The sequence below is a fragment of the Rana temporaria genome, chromosome 1, assembly GCF_905171775.1.
Source record: "Rana temporaria chromosome 1, aRanTem1.1, whole genome shotgun sequence".
NCBI lineage: Eukaryota > Metazoa > Chordata > Amphibia > Anura > Ranidae > Rana > Rana temporaria.
In genome coordinates this window covers 573,663,509-573,680,090 of record NC_053489.1, presented here as the reverse complement: position 1 = coordinate 573,680,090, position 16,582 = coordinate 573,663,509, and the positions used below count along the sequence as shown (strand labels likewise).

Below are 16,582 nucleotides of genomic sequence, written 5' to 3'. Positions count from 1 at the left end.
TCTACAGTTTGCAGGGAGAAAGAAACGTTTTTATTATATAAAATGACATGCATGACACAGGACAGACCACTAGGGACAAGGGGGGTGTGTTTTTTTTACATACAGTACTGTAATCTATAAGATTACAGTATACTGTATGTAAAGTGTTTGTTTACGTTTTTAAATTTGGCGCCGTTCTCCGTCCCCGTGCGTCGTAACGTCGCAGGGAACGGAGATCGGCGTCACACGGAAGCACTATGTGAATCGAGCGAGGTCCCGCTCGCTCACACAGCGCGGTGGCATCGCTGGATCCAGGGACAAGGTAAGTAAAAAGTGCCTGTGGATTCAGCGAGGCGAGCCCGAGACTGACTCGGGGTTACCGATCGTAGCAGGAAAATCAAACCCCGAGTCAGTCTCGGGAAGACCGCCAGGGAGGTTAATACATGTCCGCTGGGGCAGGACCCAGGTCCCCAAACACTTTTTATGACAATAACTTGCATATTAACCTTTAAAATTATCACTTTTGATTTTTCATGTTCTTGTCCATTGAATTTAACGGTTTTCGCGTGTTCGAACACATTTGTTGCCTGTTCGCTGGTGCGAACCGAACTGGGGGGTGTTCGGCTCATCCCTACTTGTCGCTTATATTAAAATGCAACATCTAAACAGTCAGACAGAGTTCTAAGTACTGAATTTTACTAAAATGTAAAACTCTGTCGGCGACAAAACGTCACTTCCGTTACACAATCTGACGGGTCGCCTAATCTGATGAAACACAGGAATCAAGGAAGTTGTGGAAAAAGACTGCAGCAGACAGGCAGCACTCACAACATGAAAGAAGATTTTTCAAGTAGGCTTATATGAATTGTCAAAAATAACTATTGTTTGTATTGCTGTTACACTGCTAATGTCATAAAATGAAAGTATGTTTTGACCATAGATTTCTTTTGATTTGTGCTGATTATATCTGCCTAGAGTGCAGCTTTCAGGAGCATGTCTTTGTCTGTTTAAAATGTTTAATTTTAAACATATCTACATAACAAGAATTATTCTTACAGCTCATGCACCATCATCAATATAACACATGATTAGTATTAAGAGAAAATACCGCAACGGTTCTTATTGAGCTGAAAATACCTTTATGGGATTTATTAAGAGTAAATAACATTGCCAAAATATGAAAATGTTTTCCAGCATCCATTATAAAACTGGACATCATACTTAAGGGTACAATAAGGTTATACCCAAAGATACAAATGATTCGGGAGAATTAAAGGCTAATTTCATCTTTAAAAGAAAACAATAAATGCACCTATTTTTGCATATAAAAAATGTGCACTATTTTTTTTACTGGAGCATGCAGAGCATTGTACTATTGATCAGCACTGGGAAGACCAGGCATTAAAAAAATGGAGTGGGGAATTATATGGCCAGGGGAGTAGGTAGGCAGAAGCAACACGTTAATCATTGAACCCTTTGACCATAGGTTGCCCACCTTTCCTCAAATCTTCCTTCAACAGCAAACATTCAGAAAAGTAATCTGAAACAGTTCTTGGAAGCTGTTTTTATGTTTATGTTTTTTATGCTTAATGTTATTGTAGACTAAAATACAATCTAATCTTCCAGATTTGGAAGCATCAGCCCCTGATGAGTGCATAAGCACGAAACACGTCGGGAAAATTAAGGATGCCAACCCATTCCATATCTGATCCACTAGCAATTATGATCTACAATTTTATACCTCATGTCTTTTCAATCGCACTGTGCCACTTTAAGGAAGTATGTGTGTCCTATCTTGTACTGGGAACCTGCTGATTGTTTTTCATACTGTTTTGTATTATTTATTGATGGCATTGTATGTCCTTGATGTCCATGTTTCATATGTGAAGCCATATGCCATGAGTTCCCAAGTTGATATTAATATGTATCTTTAATGTCCATTATAGTCATGTTTCTATGCACAGCCCCATTGATTCAGAGAGTGTATCACACATTATTTTTCATGTCAATAAACATGTTTCCCTTTTATATACTCCCACCCTGTCCTGAACCTCATTTAAAGTCCCAATCTCCTTGTTTCATATCTGTTTTTATGTTCAACCCACCAAGAGGATATTAAAAAACCTGACAAAACTTTTCTTGTCTTACTCCTCCCAGGCACACCAGTCACTTGCATGCAAGTGCTGCTTTTGTGCCGATTTCCTGCTCTGTAAGGGAAAGGTTCACCCATATTTAGGGTGTAGCATGTAATATGTTCAAGCAAATGTTCTCCTCATTCCCCTCACCCATTTCCCTATGACAGTTAAAATCAACTTAATACATTCCAGGTGCATTAAAACAAAAGGTGTGCAAAGTCTTAAAGTTTGGTTTCTTTAGAAGCAGCAACATCCTGAGTAAAAGTACAAACAAATGACAACTGCCCCAACCTATAACTGGCCTTAACAGTAAGGAGCACATGGAAGGGGCGACACATGTCAAACAAAACATAGAACAATTCCCAGATCAACTTAGCAGCCAGCCTGCAATCAACCAAATTATCCTGTCTAAGGGCCCTTTCCCACGTACGGATCCTGTGAGAATCCATACATTTCTTATCTGCTTGCTCAGCGGGGATCGATCCATTGATCCCTGCTGAGCCGGCAGATGACAGGGCGGTCCCTGCACATTGTTGTTGGAAAATTTGAGAACCAGCTCTCAAATTTTTGTTGTCGGAAATTCCGACAGCAATTATCCGATGGAGCCTACACATGGTCAGAATTTCCAACAACAAGCTCCCATCGAACATTTGTTGTTAGAAATTCCGACCATGTGTGCGTGGCATTAGACAGAACAATTTGGTTTGTTGCAGGATGGCTGGTAAGTTGAGCTGGGAATTTTTCTTCGTTTTTTTTCTTACATTCTAAATAAAGCCAGTCCTTTGTCAGCAGACGCAGATTGGGATACATCCTCTCTGTGTTGAAGCAATGGTCCTTTTGAAGAGGTCTGAGATGCACCAAACTGAGTCAGACTTATAGCTCTCCGATCAGCAAAACTCATTCTACCAGCTGATTGGAGAGAGCTTGCTCTGAATCATTAGAAAGTGTGTGTCAGATTACATACAATGCAAACACTACAGCTAGCCTTTATGTCCACCGATGGCTTTATCAACTTTAAATATTTTGTTCTGTTGTCTTTATGTACAAGTTATGATTGCTGTAGCAGCATGAATGCATATTTCAGTCAAATATTTTTTTTAGCCATATACAAACATAATAAGAGCATTTCTTACCTTTTTTCTGCGTAGCCTAACTTGGCCATAAATATCCTCATAAGCAGAAATATTATCTTTACGTTGTAAACAGTGGACATTATCTTTTGAACTTGCTCCTTGAAAGTCTTCTTTTAAAACATGTAACCCATCACCTGTAGTATTATCATAAAGCTGAACATTATCCCCTTCTTGGCAAAGAGAATGAGACCCACTGCAAATTTCAGACCCCGTTTTTGTTTCCAGCTGAGAAGAAACACAAGTAAATGGACTGTCAGATGGGTCATCTGACTCTTCATTGCAGATGTTTTGTCCTTTACCATCAATTGAAACATCAGATTTTCTTCGCTGTTGTGCAACTCTAGCAGAACGTAACATCTGTTCTCTACCCGGCAAATCAATTTCCTCCAAATCTCTATCATCGCCTATTATTTCTTTTGCTGAAACTTTTATAGACCTTTCTTTTAAAACATCCAAATCATTGATTTTGCTTTCATCCATATTTTTCTCTTCTGCAAGCATGTCCTCTTCCGCACTAGCAATCATATCATTAAGTTTACACTCTTTGTCATAATCCTCAGTAGTGTTGTTCTCTGATAAGGTCCTGTCCAGTGGGTTTCTTTCTTTGTGACAAGGAAGACATATGTCATTCTTTAGGTTATGTTCTCCATCATTATTTGAGAAGCAAGACGTAGCTTCTTCGTTGATTTTAGAAGATGCACATTGATCTTCCATATCTAGGTTATCATTTTCATCAAGTTCTTTGGATACCTGGGGTCCAAGGAGGCCACCACAGTCCAGTGAATCTATATTGTCTGATAAAAAAAGCTTCTCCTCTTGCTCTTCTGTGGAATTTCCAAGTTCTTCCATAGCTGACATTAAATTGTGCTCTTTAAATCCATTGCAGCATAGAGTATCACAGCCAAAACTAGTAGAAGAAAGCCCTGTCCATTGTGTTACATGGTCTTCCCAGCTTCTCTGAATAACTACAGACATATCACAAAACAAAACTCCAGATAAACTTTGCAGACAGCAAAACATGTGACTGAAATATGGGAAAGCCGTGAAGAACCAAGGAATTGACCGGGTAAAGTATCATCTGCAAAAAACAAGAAGATAAATTAATTATGGTCGAACTGTTGACAAACTATGAACTAGCAATACAGAAACCTTTGTTTGAATGAAAAGAGCCTGTTTTTGTGGAGCCACATACTGTATATTGCTGTGTACCAACTTTTCCACAATTTTATTTTAGTCATAGGATAACTCATTTTATGCATTTAAATTCTATAAAACCTTATTCTCTATACAAATCATTTAGTTTCTACTAGCTTGCAAATTAACTAAACTAACCCAGCGAGTATTCCATTCATACCTTGCATACATTTCCTTACATTTAATGAGAGATATTAAGGTTTTATCATGGTAGGTTGATTTGATCCCCTCATTATAGCACTTAGCTTTTTTGAACTTTACTACTATATATCTACTATCACTATCCTATCTTATTTGTCTTCCACAGACAGAAAGCCATCAGCCCAAGGTATCTTGGACTTTTTGGCCGACCCTATACTGACAGGAGTGGTCACTCCTATCAGTGGGAGTTCTCGCAGTCACACTGAGCATATCCAGCTCCTGCCCTTTGTTTGATGTCTTGTTATCTCAGAGTTTACCATCTGTTCCACGGTGTAACAACTACAGTGCAGGCCAATTTCATCCCTGCCAGGTCCCCCTTGTGGTTTATTGGTGATCGGCTCATGCAAGTGAGTATCAGCCTTCTATGCCTATTTTTTTGTACTTGCATGGATGTCCAATTCCATGCAGTAGGTTGATCAATGCTAAAATTGTACTAATATACTAATGTTCAAATATGTTCACTTTATAGATGTATGTATGCTTTTGTAACAGGCGCTCTGCACGCCTGTTACTTCCTGTTTTGCGTTCCACTCTGGAGCACATTACGGCAACCGCTCGATGACGTCATCGCACGCGCCCCGTGCGTTCCACTGTGGACCGCGGAAGTGTGCAGTCACGAACGGCACTCCTTTTGAATTTAGTGCGATGCACTACACCTGGCCCTTGCCTATAAAGGCATTGTATGGAAATAAGAACGTTGTTCTATTATTGTCAGCCGTAGCTCGGCCACGCTACTCATACCGCTGCCATCGCTCCCCATGCTGCAACACCGCTCCAGGCAACAACTACTACTTTGGTGCTAATGCACCTACCGCAACAGAGCATTGCTGGGGACAACCTTGAGGCCTTTGCTGAACACCCTACACCACGGAATCCCTATCTCCTGCATTGAAGCCTACAAATGGATAAGTAGCTATTGTATCACTTGTAGTCCTATAAGAAGATCTGCTGCTTGTGTACCATCTAATACATTTGTTGTTACTTAATATGCCTTGTGGATATCAACATATTAATTGGGAAATCCTGCTGTGTTAAGGACTGTTTGCTAAGGAGTACCTTAAAGGGTCAGCTACCCTCAAATTACTTGTGCAATACTCACCTCTTATATGCAACTATATTTACCTGAGCTATATTGCCTCTCTCATCCAACTACTATTTCGTGTGCATTATTCACCTCATATATGCACCTATAATAACCCAAGCTATATTGCCTTTTATATGCAACTACTATTACCTAAACTATTTTGCCTCTCATACGCAAGTACTAGTTGTCACTACAACTCCTATTTACTATGAGCTTGACATATGTACAAATCCCTTATAGGCCTTGTACTAATTGTTTGAACATGTTCGTTCTAACTTTTCTATGCTAGGGGTTGATGCTATTTCATAGCATCTCCCTTAGTGGCCTAATGCATTCCTATATGCTCAAGGTGATATGATGTAGAGAACCCCCAAACTCCTGTTTGTGTGGAGGGACGCCTGGGGTCCCGTACTGATAATCACTTGCATATAGAGGTGTATTGGAATCTTGACCTTTAAAGTATATTATATAATTTTAAACGCTAAGCTCTGGTCGCATGTTGTAATGCGTCCATCCTTAGTAGCTGAACGCCTTTCTTTATGTGACAGAGAGATGATGTAGAGATCCCCCAAAACTCCTGTTTGTGAGGAGTGACGCCTGGTGCCCAATACTGAGTTGTCACATAAAGAAGTGCATTAAAATCCTTGCTAACCGCAGTTGTGGTTCACTCCGTTCACCAGTGCTGTTACAGCTTTAGATGACATTCAGCCTATGAAGAAGGACCAAGAGGTCTGAAACATGTCAAACATCATCTCCTACAGCTACGTGCAATAGCCCTTCACACCAGAGGGCATTTATAATCATGTCTGTATTTTTGTACTGCAATAGATTTTTTTCTACTGTATAGATTATCAAATGTTTCTAATAAACAATACTTTTTAAATACTCACCTGGTCTGTCCTAAAAATCCTGAGGGGTTATGCTGTGCCTATGATCACTAGGTTTGTCTAAGCCTAGGCTAATGATCAGACAAGAAACAGGAAGTGGGCTGTACAAGGTATTTACTGGCAGAAAAAAAAAGTTTTACTATCCAAAGTTAAATCAAGGACAGAGGATTTAATAGATGGGAAAATGAAAAAATAACTGAAGTTCCGCTTTAAGTTAGGTTGTAAATAATGATAAATAAACTGATTTGCAAATCATGCAAACTGGAAAAAAAATGCTACTTTTTTGATTTGGTATTATACTGTATATGAAGGCATATTTATCCACTGTGCTGAGAATCATACAGTGCATGATTCATGATTATTTATGTTCCTGATTTGCTTGATCACTGCCAGATGAACAGATATGCATGCAAATATTGAGGCAAATCAGGTAATCAAATATAAATAATTTACTGTACTGTTTTAAATATGAGTATTCTTAAATTTAATCCAAAGAGGCACCTTAACGTACATCTAAAACCAAATCTTTTTCAACTTTTTGGAAAAAGTATCAAATGGTTGGAATTTTGCCAGGTCTGCAACCTCACTGGAGAGATTTACATTCTCCATTTGTTAGACTCTGTGTGCCTCTGGGTCGCGAGGGGCATCTCTACTAGTTTCGCGGTATAAACCGCTTCATCAGGAGAATGTCTAAAGCCTCTACTGGCCATGGACCTCGGGCCCAGGGAACACCTGCCTCCACCACCTCCCAGTACACCTATGCTGGGCTCTATTGCAGTGCATTATCTATGCTCTGCAATTTGCTGTTGATCCCACAGTGCCCTTTTAATTATGTTATCTATTTACCATTGGTATACTTCCCTGGCCTGACCCTGTGCACTGCACTGCTACACCGCAGTCAGTCCATCCATGGGACATCCCCCCCATGTCCACCGCAGGGGACTTCCTTCTGTGGTGCTTAAGCATCCCGGGTGCAGTAGAGGCTTTAGACATTCTCCTGATTAAGCAGTTTATACCGCAAAATTAGTAGAGATGCCCCTCGCGACCCATGTCCAATTGGGATTTTTCCCTAACCTGGGGATTCTTCTACTGGTGATCTGTGTGGTCTGCCACCAAATGTTTTTAATTATGTATAATGTTATTGTCTTTTATTGATTTTTTATTAATAAAATTGAGTTATTTTTCTATATATGTGTATTTCTACCTCACTTCATCTTCTTATCTGTGATAGTCCAATTGCCCACCTCCCCCTTGTTTTTTCAGAGTGTTGATTTGGGGACCAACCTTCCGATCTCTCTATACTAAATTCTCTGGATGATGGTACGACCAATTTTATCATAGACTATCTATTTATCCCTTAAGAGGCTCCTGTTTCATATCCATTGGGCATGCTCGACCTGGCGTGGCCCGATAAGGTCATCACAGAGCCCTCTAGTAAGAAAAGGAGCACAGTTGGGGCCACACTGGCCCTATAGAGTGGATGGAGCAGCTGAACAAAATGTGCTCCATCCCCCAGGATTGCAAAAACACTGAGCCACCACCAGGGACCTGAGAGGGAAAGAAAAGAATGTAAAGACAAATGGTAAGACATCTGGGGAACAAAAGAAAAAAAAGGGACAAGTGGCCAAAACAAATGAAATACAAGCAATAGCTGCCCCCCCCCCCCCCCACACCTCTGCCCACAGTCACTTAGTAAATGGCAGATTTAGTTCCTAGTGAGGAAACACTGCAGGCCCCATCAAGACCCACAGAATGGACTCCCTATGCTATAGCGCATTTAGCAGCCTGAGCCTGGGACCTTGTACTGGGACCCAGCCAGATGCTGCACGGAGGCAGAGGTGGGGACATAACACTGCTTACTTCATCACCTGTGCATTAAGGTATGAGAAAAAAAAGAGGAATGGGGTGGCAGCTAACTAAGCCTTTATTAGTGCTATTCACTGGTCCTGAGGAAGTGGTCAAGAGGCGGAGCTCTATCACAAGTATGCTGCCATGTTGGCATCAGGAAAAAGTTTTGCCTTTAGTTCCACTTTAACAGCCATCCAACATTATCTTCATTTACCTTCCTTATTGCCTCTAATGCATTTCAGTGATTTTGCCAAATGCCAATTTTCTTTTTTTCTAAATCACAAATATAACTCATTTAACCACTTGACCTCTGAAAGGTTTACCCCTCTTCCTGACCAGGCCATTTTTTTTACATATGGCACCGCAATATTTAACTAACAATTGTGTGGTTGGGGGACACTGTACCCATACAAAATGCATGTCCTTTTTTTCCCACAAATAGAGCTTTCTTTTGGTGGTATTTAATCACCTCTGCGTTTTTAGTTTTTATGCTATAGGCAAAAAAAGACCGCCAATTTTGAAAAAATAAAACTTTTTTTTTACTTTATGCTATAAAACATATCCATTAAAAAAAAATCATGAATTCATAAATTTAGACCAATATGTATTCTGCTACATATTTTTGGTAAAATAATTCCAATAAGCGTATATTAATTGGTTTGCGCAAAGGTTATGACGACATTCTGACACTAATTGACACTTTTTCGGGACCAGCACTGTCACTGTACTAATAACACTAGCTTGGAAGGGGTTTACATCAAAGGGTTAACTGTGTGCCTAGCCAGTGTTTTACTACAGTGTGGGAGGTGCTTTTACTAGGGACTTTCCAGAGACACAGGATCCATGCCTTCCCTCCTGTCAGAAACGGCAATCTGCCTTGTTTACCTAGGCAAATCGCCATTCTGCCTCTGTGCTGGATGATCCGTGGGTGCTGGTGGACATTGAGTCTGTGGATCCAAACTGGGTCGGACAGCAAGTGGTTAAAGTGCACAAGAAGTGTCTTTATTTGTGAGAAAGTCCAGTCTATACTGAGCATATGAACAGTCTATTAAGATGACAGTAATTGCTGGTTTAAAATCTATTTAAAAATGTATTTTTAAAGGGGTTGTAAAGGTTCGTTTTTTATTTTCTATAGATGTTCCTTTAACCACTTCATTACTGGGCACTTAAACCCCCTTCGTACCCAGACCAATTTTCAGCTTTCAGCGCTGACGCATTTTGAATGACAATTGCGCGGTCATACAACACTGTACCCAAATTATATTTTTATAATTTTTTTCCCACAAATAGAGCTTTCTTTTGGTGGTATTTGATCATCTCTGCGATTTTTATTTTTTGCGCTATAAACAAAAAAAGACACAATCTTTTTTACTTTTTGTTATAATAATATTTATTTTTTTATATTTTTTTCCTCGGTTTAGGCCGATACGTATTCTTCTACATATTTTTGTTAAAAAAAAATCGCAATAAGCGTATATTGATTGGTTTGTGCAAAAGTTATAGCGCCTACAAAATGGATAAATTTATGATTTATTTTTTATTTTTTACTAGTAATGGCGGCGATCTGCATTTTTTTTTTTTCAGGCCTGCGATATTGCGACGGACATATCGCACACATTTGACACAATTTTGGGACCATTCACATTTGTACAACGATCAGTGCTATAAAAATGCACTAATTACTGTATAAATGTGACTGTCAGGGAAGGGGTTAACACTAGGGGGGTGAGGAAGGGGTTAAATGTGTATCCTGGGTGTGTTCTAACTGTGTGTGGAGGGGGACTGACTGGGGGAGGTGACCGATGCTGTGTCCCTATGTACAAGGGACACAGATCGGTTTCCTCTCTCCCTGACAGGACGTGGAGCTCTGTGTTTGCACACAGAGCTCCACGTTCCTGCTGTCACCGCCGATCGTGGGCACCTTGCGGACATCGCGACCGCCAGGCACACGCATAGGCATCTCAGCGATGCACCGGGCACAGTGTTTACCCGCTGCGCGCCCCCAGCGGTGTGCGCGGGTAATGCACATAAAAGGACGTCCAGGGATGTCCACCCGGCACTTGAGAGCCGCGCTGTGGACGTCTTTTGTTTATAGCACGGCTCTCAAGTAGTTAAGCTAGTGCATTGTTGGTTCACTAACCTTTTCCTTCGATTTCCCTTCTAAATGTTTTTTTTCTTTGTGTGAATTTCTCACTTCCTGTTCCTCCTCAGTAAACTTGCCACCATTATCCGAGTGGTAGTTAGTCAGCCAGAACAGCTTACTGAACAGCTTCTGAGGAGGAACAGGAAGTGAGAAAGAAAACAATGAAAAAAACATTTAGAAGGGAAATGGAAGGAAAAGGTGAACCTTTACAAACCCTTTGACTCTAAAAGGACCTTCCAAATCTCCAAATTCCCTTTTTTGTTGCTGTGATCTGACTTCCTGTTAGAAGGTGGCTACGCTTGTTCTCCATGGTCCCACTGTATGTACTGTAGGAAAGTAGCCATCCTCTCTTTCTCACTCCTGAGGTAGATTAGGGACTATGAATTTGTGCATAGAGCAGGGCACATACTTGCAGCTAGTTGCTCAATCCAAACAAACGGAAGTTACAAAGGAAACATAGGTTACGGGGCCATTAAGTAGTGGGTGTGTATGGATTCTTTTTGGAGAATAAGGATATTGTTCAATGACACTTTAAATGCAGCTGTACTTGTGTTCTGAAGTACGTGTCTGTGAAACCTTCAAGCTGTGTGGCAGGAGATCATACAACACAAATACAAGAATTTTATTGTTCAGTGTAAACAAAATGACATCTGACTCTGAGTTACATCTTCAGATTCTAAAAACGGCTCATTAACTACATTAAACCTCTGCCTAGTATTACATAGTTATTTGTTATGGGTCATTTTAGTTCACTGTAATAGACAGATTGCCCATCCAGCCACGGGGTATCACATGTCTAAGGGAACAAAAAACTTGATTTGTGTAAAACTAAGCTGTATATCTAAAATAAACCATGCTAAAATGCTTAGATTTTTTACGCTGAATCTTTCGAGTACTTGGAGCAGAAGTTTTTAGAAGTTCATAACTAAACAGTTAAAGTTATATGCTTTTGCCAAGTCTTTCGGAATCTGAATTAATGTTTCAATGTAATAAAAAAATTCACTCCACGTGGAATGAATTTGAATTGTTTGTAATGTCCAGAGTTACATATTATCCAGAAAGAATTAATGTTTGTAGCCATTCTTCATAACTGAGGTCCTCCAGCCCTTTTGATCGCAAATTTTAATAGAAGTCAGGAAAAAAAAAAGACTAAAGCCCCATACACACTATCAGTTTTCCTGATGGTTTTCTCTTCAGGTTTACCAAAACCATCTAATATGAGGTCAAACCTTAAGCGTTTCAATTTGAATGCAATCAGGCAGGTCCTTGTACTACATGGTTTTGGTAAACCTGAAGAGAAAACCATCAGGAAAACTGATAGTGTGTATGGGGCTTTATAGACGCTGACCACTTGGTACTGTCATCATAAATTTAAAAAAATAATAAATTTCTTAATTATTTTTTTTTTTTTTTTTTTTATAATTATTTTTTTTATTTTAAAACAAATCAGTACAACACATATATATATATATAAAAAAAAAAAAATACATAACAGAACATTATTACAAAACAACAGTCACAGTCCATCTTATTATTATACATCCCCTTTAACCTTGTTGTCAAAATCAAACATATATCTCCTTCTTACATATCTCTCCCCTTCCCAAACATCCCAGAGAGAGAAAGAAGAAGAAAGGGAAAAGAAAAAAAAACGAAAAAAAACAACCCACCCTGCTTCCCTCTCCTCCGACCCTTCTCCATATTTCTGTGGTTTCTCATTAAATCCCACATATACCCAATCCAAGTTCCCGGGCTCCTTCTATACCATTCAGCCTTATCCCCCTTAACCTTCCCCCCTGTGGTCCATATAGGACTTCCAGGGAGTCCAAGTTCTTAAATATTTTTCCCTTTTATATTGTGTTGTCAGGACTAACTCTTCTAATTTGCTTATTTCCCTAACTTTACATATCCACATCTCCGCTGTTGGTGGGACTGGTGACTTCCACCTCTTCGTTATACAGGCCTTAGCGGCATCTAATAGATGGCATATAGTCATTTCCCTATAGGCTTTTTCTGGTATTTGGTTTAAATGCAGAAGGTAGAATTCCGGATCTTCTGGAATCTCATAATCTGAGCAAAACTGTAAAGCACTTTTAATCTCTGCCCAAAAACTCCTTAGCATTGGGCACTCCCAGAATATATGTAGCATCGTTCCTTTGCTTCTCTGGCACCTCCAGCATTTATCTGATACCTCTGCAAACATTTTGCTTAACTTTTCTGGTGTCCTATACCATCTTGTGAAGATCTTATAGTTTGTCTCTTGTATTCTCACACATATTGATGTTTCATGTGTTCGCCTGTATATACATTGTCGCTGTTCCGAACTGAAGGACTTCTCCAATTCCCTTTCCCATTCCTGAACGCACCTCAGAGGGCCACCTCCTGATCGTACTAATAACTCATAGCTTATTGAAAGACTATGTAGTAATGTTCCTTGTTCGTTACATATTTTCTCAAATTTCATGAGTGGTCTCTCAAAGCTCTCTGGGTTTGGCAAAGTGTTCAGGAAGTGAACTATCTGAAGTGCATTCCAGAATTTCAAACGGAATACATTTCCTATTTCCATCAGTTCCGCTATGGTTACCCATCTTCCCATGTGGATATACCTTGCTACTTGTATACACTCTCTTTTTCTCAACTGCCGGAATACTCCGTCTTCGTATCCCGATGGGAAGAGGGGGTTACCTATCACTGGGTATAGTGGGGAGGTCCTGGGCTCGATGCCCATCATAGGTAGTGCTGCTGCACAGATCCTCACCGTGTTACCCACTATTGGATTTTTATTCATTTCTTTAGGGAGTGAGGCAAACCACCACGGTGCTCTTTCTAGAGGTGTTTTGAATTGCGCCTGTTCGATTTGTACCCATAGCTTCGTATCTGAATGCCTATTCCAGTCTATTAGCCTGTTCAGATGTGTTGCGTAATAATATTTCCTTATATCTGGGACTCCCAGTCCTCCCTGCTGCTTAGTGCTCATTAGTTGTTTCCTATGTATCCGGGGGTTCTTATGTGCCCATATGAACTTAAAGATCACTCTCTGACACTTTTTAAAATACTTTGATGGGATATGTATTGGTAATGTTTGTAATAAATACAAGATTTTCGGGAGTATGTTCATCTTAATAATATTGCAGCGTTCTAGCCAGCTATGAAAACCCTGGTTCCACTTATCCAATAAGATCTTTACTTTCTGTAAGAGGGGTGGGAAGTTCAGCTCAAAGATCTTCTCCACCTTCCCTGCTAATTGTATACCAAGGTATGTCAGAGCATTGTCAGTCCATTTAAACTTAAATTTTTGTTTTAGATAGTTTATCGCTATATGTGGGACGTTTACCCCCATCGCTTCCGATTTATTAAAATTGATACGTAGGTTCGATAAAGATCCGTATCTCTCAAATTCCTTCATTAATTCTGGAATTGTAATCAACGGGTTTGTAAGACTGAACAACATATCGTCTGCATAGGCTGTAATTTTACAGTGGTTCTTCCCTATTTGTATGCCTGAAATATTAGAGTTTGCTCGTAGCGTACACAAAAAGGGCTCTAGTGACAGGGCAAATAGAAGTGGAGACAGAGGGCAGCCCTGTCTTGTCCCATTTGAGATTGTGAGGGGCTCGGACAGAATTCCATTGGCCCGTACCTGGGCTGTTAAGCCTGAATACATGGAGAATATCCACTGTATTATTTTGTTCCCAAAGCCGCCATATTTTAGGACTGCCCTCATGTAACTCCACCTCACCCTGTCAAAGGCCTTCTCTGCGTCCGTATTGAGAAATACGCATTGCGTCTGTGTTGAGTTGGCTAACTGCACCAGGTTAATTGCCTTGATTGTGTTATCTCGTGCTTCCCTGGTAGGGACAAATCCCACCTGGTCCAGATTTATTAAGTCTGGGATATGTTGTTGTATCCTGTTTGCTAAGACCTTGGCAAAAATCTTCACGTCCGAATTTAATAACGAAATTGGTCGGTAGCTTCCACATAGGGCTGGGTCTTTCCCCTCTTTTGGTATCACCGAGATATATGCTAGCAGGGTATCTTTGGCTAAACTGGCCGATGTCCCTAAGGCATTAAATAGTTTAACCATATATCCTGATATCGAGGGAAACAGAATTTTATAATATTGACCTGTAAAGCCATCAGGTCCCGGGGCTTTCCCCCTTTTCATTATGCTTACTGCTACTTTAATTTCCTCCTCGGTTATAACGTCATCTAATTTCTGTCTATCCTCTTCTGAAAGTCTTGGTATTGCGGATTCTGTTAGATACAAATCAATTTGTTCTCTAGTCGGGGGCTTGCTCTGTATATTGTAAAGAGAGTTATAGTATTCCTGGAACTCCTTCGTTATATCATTTGGTTTTGTAACCTTGTGTTTCTTGGGTGAGTTAATATGTGGAATATAGTTACTCAGCTTCTGTTCTCTTAGTAGCCTCGCCAGTCTTTTCCCACACTTATTCCCTGACTCGTATTCAGCCTTTTTGCATCTCTGCATTGCCGCTTTTACTTTATAGTACAGGAGATCTGTGATTTCAGTTCTTTTACTAGCTAGTTCTTTCTCTACATTTGTTGACCATGTTTGCTTATGTTTGCCTTCCAAGATGGCTAGCTCCTTTAATAGCCTGTTTAACTTTTCAGTACGTTTCCTTTTGATCCTAGATCCATGTTTAATTAACACACCTCTAATAACCACCTTGTGTGCTTCCCATATGATTCCAGGGTCGCACTCTGGTATGTCATTAGAATTGAAATAAAACCTCAATTCTTTAATTACATCTTCTAGGACCTCCTTATCTTCCAACAGGCTTTCATTTAGTCTCCACTGGTTTGGTCTGGACTGTCTTAAATCTTTTAACTCATATACCAGGAAGATCGGGGAATGGTCCGACCATGTAATTGATCCAATTTTAGTCGACTGTACAGAGTGTAATTGGGCATGTGGAATGAGGAAAAGATCTATCCGGGAGTATATTTTATGTGGTGCAGAGTAGAACGTGTAGTCTCTTTCTTTATTGTGTAGCAGCCTCCATATATCAATCAGTTGACTTTTATACAGAGTTTGCATAATATGATTTCTCACACTGAAAGATGTGGATGACTTTCCCGATGAGGTATCCTCTTTGGGATCTAAGGGAATATTCAGGTCTCCTCCCATAATCAAATGTCCTTCTGTGAATTCTAATAGGCGTTTAATTGTTTTGTCTAGGAAGGTTCCTTGATGTTCATTTGGGACATACACTGTGGCGAATGTTACCCCTATTCCTCCTATTTTACCCTTCACGAATAAATATCTCCCTTTGGGATCTCTCATGGAGTCTACATATGTCCATTGAATTCTCCCTGCTATCAGAATAGACACCCCCCTTGACTTTGCCTCTTGATTTGTCGCATGGTATGCTATTGGGTATTTCCTATTCTTTAATGTCGGAGTTTTGTCTTCTCTAAAATGTGTTTCCTGTATATACGCAACGTCAATACCTAATCGTTGTAGGTCATGCAGGAGGATTCTCCTTTTTTCGGGTAAGTTCAACCCCTTCGCATTTATTGATAGTACATTTAATTTCTCCATCTATCTTCCTATATTCCCTGTATCAGTTTAGAGCATAAACCTAGAGGGCAGACAATTAAGGAGGAGGGGGGGAGGGGTGGGATTGGTAAAAGTGGGTAAAAAGAACAAAACAGAAAAAAAATAAAAAAAAATAAAAAAAATAAAAATAAAAAGGACAAAAAAAAAAGAGAAGAAAAAAAAAAAAAAGGAGATATTCTCCTTTCCTAATATTAGCTATCCTGCTAATAAGAGTGGAAACACTCACCGTATTAACGGTATTTGAGCGTCAACCTATGTTTGGGGGGCGTGCTCCATAGGTGGCCTTCCGTTGTGCTCCTATGTGCCAGTCTCTTTCCTCCCTTTCCTTCTCCTTTCCTTTTAAATGTAATGCTTACACAAAAAAGATATGAGAGAGTATCCCACTTATAGGGACACC

At 39.9% G+C, this 16,582-nt stretch overlaps 1 protein-coding gene across 1 annotated transcript in view; it reads right to left on the bottom strand.

Annotated features, from left to right (window-relative positions):
- DLC1 (DLC1 Rho GTPase activating protein) overlaps positions 1-16,582 on the bottom strand; it is a 540,558-nt gene that overhangs the window by 470,596 nt on the left and 53,380 nt on the right. The window contains exon 2 of the mRNA XM_040334678.1: positions 3,248-4,325. Within this exon, the coding sequence (XP_040190612.1) occupies positions 3,248-4,267 (1,020 nt within the window). The 5' untranslated portion in view covers positions 4,268-4,325. The remainder of the gene's footprint in view (positions 1-3,247; positions 4,326-16,582) is intronic.